The sequence below is a fragment of the Crinia signifera genome, chromosome 6 (genome assembly GCF_055691185.1).
Source record: "Crinia signifera chromosome 6, ASM5569118v1, whole genome shotgun sequence".
Taxonomy (NCBI): domain Eukaryota; kingdom Metazoa; phylum Chordata; class Amphibia; order Anura; family Myobatrachidae; genus Crinia; species Crinia signifera.
Genome location: NC_139222.1, coordinates 252,962,533 through 252,973,668, shown reverse-complemented (window position 1 = coordinate 252,973,668; position 11,136 = coordinate 252,962,533). Strand labels below are relative to the sequence as shown.

General features: G+C 47.5%; 1 protein-coding gene across 3 annotated transcripts in view; it reads left to right on the top strand.

Moving 5' to 3' along the window:
• The first annotated feature begins 878 nt into the window (after positions 1–878).
• The window catches only part of IDE (insulin degrading enzyme), an 86,987-nt gene continuing 76,729 nt past the window's right edge, over positions 879–11,136 (top strand). The window contains exon 1 of one of the 3 annotated variants that reach the window (XM_083149339.1): positions 879–1,036. Coding sequence is in view for 2 of the 3 variants with exons in the window: in XM_083149338.1 (XP_083005464.1) it covers positions 1,283–1,389 (107 nt within the window). In the remaining variant the exon portion in view is untranslated. Of the gene's footprint in view, positions 1,037–1,148; positions 1,390–11,136 lie in introns of those variants that run through there. The other 2 variants (XM_083149338.1, XM_083149337.1) reach the window with 2 other exon arrangements.

Sequence of the window (11,136 nt, the reverse complement as noted above, 5' to 3'; positions counted from 1 at the left end):
ACATGGTTGTGTGATGGGGACAGGGAGGTGTGTGTGATGTGTGACACGGCTGTGTGATGAGGACAGGGAGGTGTGTGTGATGTGTGACACGGCTGTGTGATGAGGACAGGGAGGTGTGTGTGATGTGTGACACGGCTGTGTGATGAGGACAGGGAGGTGTGTGTGATGTGTGACACGGCTGTGTGATGGGGATAGATGTGTGTACCTGGAGGCACAGCTGTGTGATGGGGACAGGGAGGTGTATGCAGGGCTTAAAGTGGTCCTGGAGAGGTGGTGGAACTCAGTTCCCCTAACACTGCCCCCCCCCCCCCCCCCCTTCCCCCCTATTAGACAAAGCCTAGACCAGTGCCAGGGAATTTGTGCCCTACCACCCATAAAGGGATAATGGTCCTACAACACATGGTAGCACAATCGTATACACATTACACCGCATGTAGTGCCCTTGATTCATATTATATCACACAGTAATGCCCCTTATACACATAATGTCCACAGTTGTTCATCTTAACTTTACATTACATATGCCATGCCAGAAGAAGAAGCCGATGGGACAGAATTTTCTATTGGAATTACTGTTTAGGACTGTGGAAGAGGTGGAACTCAGTTCCCCCTACCATTAGAGGTGGTGGAACTCAGTTCCACCTGGTTCCCCCTCACTTTAACCCCTGGGTGTATGTGATGGGTAACATGGCTGTGTGATGGGGACAGGGAGGTGTGTGTGATGGGTGACATGTGTGTGTGATGGGTGACATGGCTGTGTGATGATGACGACAGGGAGGTGTGTGTGATGGGTGACATGGCTGTGTGATGGGGACAGGGAGGTGTGTGTGATGGGTGACATGGCTGTGTGATGGGGACAGGGAGGTGTGTGTGATGGGTGACATGGCTGTGTGATGAGTACAGGGAGGTGTGTGTGATGGGTGACATGGCTGTGTGATGTGTGATGCAGACAGTTAGAGACGGCTGAGCCGGTACAGGACCGGCCGGTACTATAAGAAGCAGCCGCCCACCTCAGGCTCAGCTGGCTGCCGGACAGGTATGGGGGAGTACAATGGAGCAGGCGCTGCCGTGTCTAGGCCTCAGACCGGGGGATAACCTTCTGTGCGTTCCCCATATCCCACAAGATAACGGTCAGGGCTCAGGAGGACACGCCAGGAACTTGCACACACAAACGCCGCCGGAGGGGCGCACTCCTCCCGTCCCGTGGTGTGCGCAGGAGGCGGGGTGGCGGCTCCATAGGTCAGGCACGAGAGGTGGGCCCTGCCTTCCCCAGGCGGCCATCATGGGCCGCCCCCTTCTCCACTCCATCTTGCGGTGCCGGACCGTTCTGCAGGGTTCCCACCGCCGCCTCGCCAGCTGTCCAGGGGGGCACCGACCAGTGCTAGCAGGGTAAGAGGGTGGGAGAGAGCGGGCGTCCCTCCGCCTGCGCCATCTCCGCCATTGTCCCAATATGTGCCCAATGCTGAGCCCTCGGCACCCGGCGTGACTCAGCAGCAGCCTGCTAATACTACCAGTGCCCCTTCCCCATTACATTATATACCCAGTGCCGCCCTGCTATGCCAGCCTGTGTGCTACATACATGCCCCATAGTGTGCACCAACTTATACCCACATGTAGCTGCTCCACGTCTCCCACACCTCCCTGATAATACTACCAGTGCCCCTTCCCCATTACATTATATACCCAGTGCCGCCCTGCTATGCCAGCCTTTGTGCTAAATACATGCCCCATAGTGTGCACCAACTTATACCCACATGTAGCTGCTCCACGTCTTCCACACCTGCCTGGTAATACTACCAGTGCCCCTTCCCCATTACATTATATACCCAGTGCTGCCCTGCTATGCCAGCCTGTGTACTACATACATGCCCCATAGTATGCACCAACTTATACCCACATGTAGCTGCTCCACGTCTCCCACACCTCCCCGATAATACTACCAGTGCCCCTTCCCCATTACATTATATACCTAGTGCCGCCCTGCTATGCCAGCCTGTGTGCTACATACATGCCCCATAGTGTGCACCAACTTATACCCACATGTAGCTGCTCCACGTCTCCCTCACCTGCCTGTTCATACTACCAGTGCCCCTTCCCCATTACAGTGATCTGTATATCCAGTGCTCCCTGCTATCCCTGTGTTACATACATGACCATAGTGTTCCCAAACATACCCACATGTAGCTGCACTCACACACCTGCCTGCTAATAATACTAATACCCCTTCCTCATTACACTGATTATATTCCAAGTGCCACTATACTATGCTTGTCACACACACACCTGCTAATACTAATAGTGAGTGCCCATTCCACGTTACAGTGATCTGGTGTATACCCAGTGCTACCTGTGTTACATACATGACCATAGTATGCCAAAACTTCTACCCAAATGTAGCTGAACTCATGCACCTGCCTGCCTTTTAATAATAATAATAATAATAATAGTAGTAGTGCCCCTTCCTCATTACACTGATATATACACACACACCTACCAAGTGCCGCCCTGCTCTGTCTGTGTTACATACATGGCCACAGTGTGCGCCATCTTATACTCATATGTAGCCGCGCCATTACTCACACATTCTCAGTGGTCTAATAAATATATATAATGCACAACACTGTGACATGCTATTTCATCCTGATTTGTATTGTTAGTTCCTACACAGTACATGGCCCATATTGTGTAGCAAGTCCTCATTGAAACGGTATTTAGTAAAAACAACAGATTAGAGACCTGTGATAGACTGTCCCCTGCATTCTGCCTTGAAATATGTTCAGGGGATTAAACGGGTTGACTGATGTGAATGGTATTTAAACGGTATTTAAAACGGTAATCTACTGCAATGTGAAGGCTCAGACCCCTTTTAAATACAGTTTCAAAATACCGTTTTTTAAAACGTTTAAGAAGTGTGAAAATTTTATTATTGGGAGGAAAGTGCTTATTATTGTTGTTACTATGTATGAGGGTGCATAGTGTGCACCAAGTTATAACTACAGGTAGTGTCACAAAGCAGCTCTAAATGCTCATACACACCGGGCGATTCCAGGGCTATTTCTAAGTGATCTGACCAGATCGCTTAGAAATTGAGCGCGGGTCTTTCCCTGTGTATAGCCCCCAGCGACAGCAGAGAATGCTGGTCCGCACAGATCACTCAGCACACATTGCTGGTGCATCACATGTGTGTCAGCAATGTGTGCTCGGTGATCTGTGCTTAAGCACATCGCTCAGCACAGGGCTCCCATCGCCTGGTGTGTATGGGTCTTGAGATGCTCTGTTCCAGCCTCAAGAAGCTGTGTAGTAACATTTTGTGTTATTATTGCTACCATTGGAAACAATGGAACATGTAGCAAATTGAGGTAAAAAAAAACATGTCACAAGCAGCCTAGTGGCTAGAACCCATTTGTAAATATATGTATTTTAGTAATGACTATTTATCCTTTTTTTAAAATATCTTACTCCTTTTATAAAGTATACTCCCAGAAGGACTGGCATGCCGCAGAGTGGCTCTCTGGGCTTATACCACTGGCAGGTCACACGTTTAATGTAACATCAGATACCATATACATGGATATGATGGGAGATGGTCCTACAGAGAATCTCCCCTCTACCAAGCAACGTTCATCTAGGTACACACTATGTGATATAGAACAATCTAGCGCTTAAACACTGAACATGCAGTCATTGATGATCTAGGCAGATTTGACGGCATGTTCAGACAACAGGAGGGTCGTTAAAGATATAGTGCAGGCATGTCCAAACTATGGCCCTCCAGCTGTTGCGAAACTACAAGTCCCATCATGCCTTGCCACAGTTTTGCTGTTAGGGAAGGGAATGCTAAAATTATGGCGAGGCATACTGGGACGTGTAGTTTCACAACAGCTGGAGGGCCACAGTTTGGACATGCCTGATATAGTGGGTACACACTAGACCAGTGTTCGCCAACCCGTCGCTCGCGAGCGACGGGTAGCTCGCCGGGTGTTTTAGAGTAGCTCGGGGACTCCCCGCTGCCGCTCGTGTAATGGCGGCGACTGGGCAGGGTGAGCGCGACCGCCTCTAAAGTGCCATCAAGCGGCACGGGCGCAGCAGCAGCCCGTGAACGGGAGCGAAGGGAGAGGTTTCCCCAGCAGCGCAGCCGCACGGACCTGAGTGTGAGTTCCCGCCCGTCACCGCGCACTGTTTGTCCCCGGGTTACCCGCGGTCACGTCTCCCACTGGGCGGCGGCGGGGATCGGTGTCAGGCCTGGCTGTCGCTACGTGACCGAGGGGGTCGTGTTTGAGTTCTACAAGTAGGTAGAGCGTGATGTCTCTGACATGTTCCCTCAGTCAGGCCCTGGCAGGTATAATGAGCATCATGTGTATGGCATATGTTTAATGAGTCATTAAACATATGCCACACAATGCCCATTAAACATATGCCCCACATCTTGATACTCATTCATTAATAATCATCAAGGTGTGTGGGGCATATGCCACACACATGATGCCACACACTTGATGCTCATTAATAATGAGCTTCACGCTGTGGGGCATTTGTATAATGGGCATCATGTGTGTGGCATATGCCCCAGATACCTTGATGATTATTAATTAATGAGCATCAAGGTGTGGGGCATATGTGTAATGGGCATCATTTGTGTGGCATATGTTGAATGAGCATCACGGTGTGGCATATGATTAATGGAGCATCACGGTGAGGCATATGTATAATGGTGCATCACGGTGTGGCATATGTATAATGGTGCATCACGGTGTGTGGCATATGATTAATGGAGCATCACGGTGTGGCATATGTATTATGGTGCATCACGGTGTGTGGCATATGATTAATGGAGCATCACGGTGTGGCATATGTATAATGGAGCATCACGGTGTGTGGCGTATGTATAATGGAGCATCATGGTGTGGGGCATATGTATAATGGAGCATCACGGTGTGTGGCGTATGTATAATGGAGCATCACGGTGTGTGGCGTATGTATAATGGAGCATCACGGTGTGTGGCATATGTATAATGGAGCATCACGGTGTGGGGCATATGATTAATAGAGCATCACGGTGTGTGGCATATGTATAATGGAGCATCACGGTGTGGCATATGTATAATGGAGCATCATGGTGTGTGGCATATGTATAATGGAGCATCATGGTGTGTGGCATATGATTAATAGAGCATCACGGTGTGGCATATGTATAATGGAGCATCACGGTGTGGCATATGTATAATGGAGCATCACGGTGTGGCATATGTATAATGGAGCATCACGGTGTGTGGCGTATGTATAATGGAGCATCATGGTGTGTGGCATATGTATAATGGAGCATCACGGTGTGGGGCATATGATTAATAGAGCATCACGGTGTGGCATATGTATAATGGAGCATCACGGTGTGGCATATGTATAATGGAGCATCACGGTGTGGCATATGTATAATGGAGCATCACGGTGTGTGGCATATGTATAATGGACATCACGGTGTGTGGCATATGTATAATGGAGCATCACGGTGTGGCATATGTATAATGGAGCATCACGGTGTGTGGCATATGTATAATGGAGCATCACGGTGTGGGGCATATGATTAATAGAGCATCACGGTGTGGCATATGTATAATGGAGCATCACGGTGTGTGGCATATGATTAATTGAGCATCACGGTGTGGCATATGATTAATGGAGCATCACGGTGTGGCATATGTATAATGGAGCACCACGGTGTGTGGCGTATGTATAATGGCATCACGGTGTGCGGCGTATGTATAATGGAGCATCACGGTGTGTGGCATATGATTAATGGAGCATCACGGTGTGCGGCATATGTATAATGGAGCATCATGGTGTGGCATATGTATAATGGAGCATCACGGTGTGTGGCATATGATTAATGGAGCATCACGGTGTGGCATATGTATAATGGAGCATCACGGTGTGGGGCATATGTATAATGGAGCATCACGGTGTGGCATATGTATAATGGAGCATCACGGTGTGTGGCGTATGTATAATGGAGCATCACGGTGTGTGGCGTATGTATAATGGAGCATCACGGTGTGGCATATGTATAATGGAGCATCACGGTGTGTGGCATATGTATAATGGAGCATCACGGTGTGGGGCATATGATTAATAGAGCATCACGGTGTGGCATATGTATAATGGAGCATCACGGTGTGTGGCATATGATTAATTGAGCATCACGGTGTGGCATATGATTAATGGAGCATCACGGTGTGGCATATGTATAATGGAGCACCACGGTGTGTGGCGTATGTATAATGGCATCACGGTGTGCGGCGTATGTATAATGGAGCATCACGGTGTGTGGCATATGATTAATGGAGCATCACGGTGTGCGGCATATGTATAATGGAGCATCACGGTGTGGGGCATATGTATAATGGAGCATCACGGTGTGGGGCATATGTATAATGGAGCATCACGGTGTGGCATATGTATAATGGAGCATCACGGTGTGTGGCGTATGTATAATGGAGCATCACGGTGTGTGGCGTATGTATAATGGAGCATCACGGTGTGGCATATGTATAATGGAGCATCACGGTGTGTGGCATATGTATAATGGAGCATCACGGTGTGGGGCATATGATTAATAGAGCATCACGGTGTGGCATATGTATAATGGAGCATCACGGTGTGTGGCATATGATTAATTGAGCATCACGGTGTGGCATATGATTAATGGAGCATCACGGTGTGGCATATGTATAATGGAGCACCACGGTGTGTGGCGTATGTATAATGGCATCACGGTGTGCGGCGTATGTATAATGGAGCATCACGGTGTGTGGCATATGATTAATGGAGCATCACGGTGTGCGGCATATGTATAATGGAGCATCATGGTGTGGCATATGTATAATGGAGCATCACGGTGTGTGGCATATGATTAATGGAGCATCACGGTGTGGCATATGTATAATGGAGCATCACGGTGTGGGGCATATGTATAATGGAGCATCACGGTGTGTGGCATATGATTAATGGAGCATCACGGTGTGGCATATGTATAATGGTGCATCACGGTGTGGGGCATTTGTATAACGGAGTATCACGTTGTTGGGCATATGTATAATGGGCATTGTGTGTGTGGCATATGTATAATGGAGCATCACGCTGTGGGGCATATGCATAATGGAGAATCACATTGTGGCATATGTATAATGAGCATCACGGTGTGTGGCATATGTATAATGGTGCATCACGGTGCGGGGCATATTTATAATGGTTATCACGGACTGCACTATTGGGGTCATGTGTATCTGGCACTGCACTATTGAGGTCATATGTGTATCACACCCCCATTTTCCATGGCCGCACCCCATGTGGCTACAGCTCTTAGAGAGCTGACCATGCCCCCATAGTGGAAAAAATGGGGGATGTAGCCTCGCAGGAGTTCCACGGTAGTAGCTGAACCCTCTAATTTTTGGCGCGTGCCTTCGGCACGCGCAGATGTCTCTTCTCCTCTACCTACAGTGTTGGGAGGTATGTTTGTGACATATTGGACATTGCAGTGTGTGCCATATTATGTCTGGGGCATTGCAGTGTGTTTTTTTTTATATTATGCAGATTTTTTATCATTTTTTACTTTAGTAGCTCTTCGGGCGGTTTATTTTGTCGCGAGTAGCTCCCGACCCAAAAAAGGTTGGAGACCACTGCACTAGACAATATGCTTGACATTACCATTAACAATATTATTGTGTATATTGTTTCCAAATATGCCCTAGTGTGTACCCAAATTAACGCTATTTTTGCCGTATGATTTGTGATCTTGTCCCACCACCTATTACACAATGCAATTATAATACAGGTTATTGCCGGGTTGGTGATGGGTTGACCAATCTGGCATTTCAACCTGGGTTATAAAAAGAGTTAAACCCGGGTCACCCTCTGTATAATGGTCAACTCTGGTTTAACATGAATGTGCCGGACCTGTATCCGACCCAGCTTTGCGATCTGAAAGGGGGTATAAGAAGGGTTAAATCCAGGTCGCCCTGTGTATAATCGGCAACCCAAGTTTAGTGTAAAGGGTTGGACCTGGGGTCAAGATCCTGGGTCCTACCCGGCTTTTCTGTGTGAAAGCGGTATAATTGATTAAAGGTCATACACACTAGAAGATTTTCATTTCAAAAGACTTTGTCAAAATCTTTGATAGATATATCTGTCACCAAAGTAGTGCGTACACACTGAGATATTTTCCTCAAAGAGCAAGAGATTTTCAGGAGGAGAAAGACTTTGCAGAAAATCTTTCATTATAAGGCTATTTACATAATGGGCGGGGTTTAGATTCCAAGCATCGGAGCAGGGTACATACTATACAGTGCATTCCTGTTCTTGGGGGCCTGATTCAGAACTGATCGCTGGGTGTATATTCAGAGCCCAGCGATCAAGTAAACGCCATACAACCCGCCCATCTACACGGCTGCGATTTCATTTACAGCTGTGCATTTTTTAAAATTGGTGGGCAGTGGCGCTGATAACGTATACATCGCTGCCCTGTGCCAGCGATGTATACGTTGCCTGCTCCGGTTTTTTACATTGGTGGGCAGTGGTGCTGGTATACATCGCGCAGGGCAGCGATGTATACGTTGACAGCTAATTTTTTGACTTTGGTGGGCAGTGGCGCTGGTAACGTATATATCGCTGCCCTGCGCCAGCGATGTATACTTTACCAGCTCATTTTTTTACACTGGTGGGCAGTGGAGCCACTAACATATACATCGCTGGCCTGTGCCAGTGATGTATACATTAGCAGCTCATTGTTTAACATTGGTAGTCAGTGGTTTGCTGGTAACTACCAGCATAATATCTAAAACATTGGTGGGCAGTGTTGTTAATATGTGCCTAGTCGCACATTCATTGGTGGCAGTGGACTCACTTATGGCACAGGGACAGCAGCACAGCACAGTAGATATGTGATGTAGAAGCTGCTGCTTCTTCTCCTCCACAGCGGCGCCTTCATAATTTAACAAGCGGCGGAAGGAGCAGGGCGGACCGGACGGAGCAGCAGCAGGGCGGACCGGACGGAGCAGCAGCAGGGCGGACCGGACGGAGCAGCAGCAGCAGCAGCAGACGGGCGGGTAAGAGCGTGGGACTGGGGGAGGGAGCGGGGTGGGGGGAGGAAACAAGTTGCACTGAGATGAAGCTGGACGGGGACAGGGGGAGAGAGACCAGGGGACTAGGGGACCAGTGCCGCTGATCTTAAGCTGGACATGGACAGGGTGGCACGGCGCCGTTTAAGTAACGTGGATGGGAATCGGATAGCAGGACAGGGGACAGGGGGAGGGAGCAGGGGGAGAGAGGCTGGGCCAGCAGCATCTAATGTTTGGACCATCATCGCTCGCTACATACACACTGAGCGTTGATGGTTCCAAAATAAACCATTATCGTCAGGCATGCTGGTTTTCCTAGCGATGATGCGGGAGCGCGCATCATCGCTAGTGTGGGATCTCTGGCCCATACACACTAGGCGATTTTCAACTGAAACTCGGTCAAAACACCCGTTTTGACCGATTTTCAGCTGAAAATCGTTAAGTGTGCATGGGCCTTTAGTTGTGTATAATTATGTTATTACCTTTTAGATTTACTTGCATTATATGGCAAATATTAGATATAATATGTATTTGCTTTGTATGCACCTTGCTTTCAAAAGTATTGACTTGTGATCAGTCATTTAATTGTATTTTAGTTTTCTCTTTACCCAGGTATCACATGAACGGTTAGGTTTTATCTGAGTCGTTGGGGATTTAACCCATTGAACACGGAGTCTCTTCTCACACCTGTGTTGAGCTTATTTTGTCTTTCTGAGCTGATCTGATTCCAACATTAATCTCTGTAATTTGTCCATGCATACAAAGTATACCTTGTTATTTTTGTAATCCTTGTATCACTAAAAACACTTTCAGAGCGCAAATGCAGGGTCGCACTTTGAAACGGATCAGTCCCGGTGCGACCCTGCATGTATGGTCTGTTAAGACCGCCTCTGCGAACAGGGAATATTGCCGGTTCCCTGACGTCATGTTGGGAGCGTGTAGGCGCGTCATCGGGGGAGGAGGCAGTACTTAGAGCTGGCGCTGCCGCCTCCATAGTGTAAACGGTTGCTCAACCCGTTTAACCCATTCACACTGCACAGCAACACGGCAATGAACCGGTAACCAGCTTGTACCCGGTTACTAGTTGCGATGTGAAAGGGGTATAATTTGCTTATTCCTCATGACGTAGAAAATCTTCTTAGACTTATTTTTCTGTTTTATTTTGTAAATTGAAATGACAAGATCAGAAAAGCAAATGCATGTGTTTTATTATTTATTTCCTCTAATAGTCAGCACTAAGAAGTACTTTGTGTGATAATTGCCTCTGCATTATTCCACCTTTCTGAAACCACAGAGAACAGGACTCTACGTTTTCATCGTACAATCTGTACTAGAAAATGATGCGTTTCTTAAGGTGCAAATACATGGTGCTATTTTCGCTATGTACAATTTTCGCTATACTGTAGGTTGTACACTTTCTAGTCAAAATTGTGCTGCCTGCACAGTCTTATTCTTTTCTTGCGATAACGGCCCGCGGTGCCGCGCATCGGGATAGCAAGCTGTATACACGGAGTGATATGTACTATGTTTACTCCCGATATCAACTATATAGTGTATATCGGTAGTTCATATTGAACCGTGTGTATGCCCCATTCAGAGACCGCTTTTACTTATGGGCTGCAGGACTGAAGCGCCCACAGGTAAAATCCAGTGGCACCTGTGAAGTGCATCAGATTAATTGCTCAACTGCTCTAACCTCATCATAGTGTGCAGCTGCTGTATTAACCAGGCCCATAGATAGATTGTAAGTCCCACGGGTGCATGGAATGTGTGAATGTCTCTGAAACGCTGCAGAATATGTCTGTGCCATATAAGAAACTATTACTAAATAATGGTCACACTTTATTCAGGTTAATAATAAAATCCTTTTGCAGCCCTTATTCCTTTAGTACAGGGTTTTCCAAACTCTGGGCCTGGTTCAGCTCTGTTAGCAATGCAAAAAAGCATGCAAATGGGTAAAACAATGCAGGTGGGGCAGATGTAACATGTGCAGAGAGAGTGAAGGCCCCCATATTGTTTTGGTGAA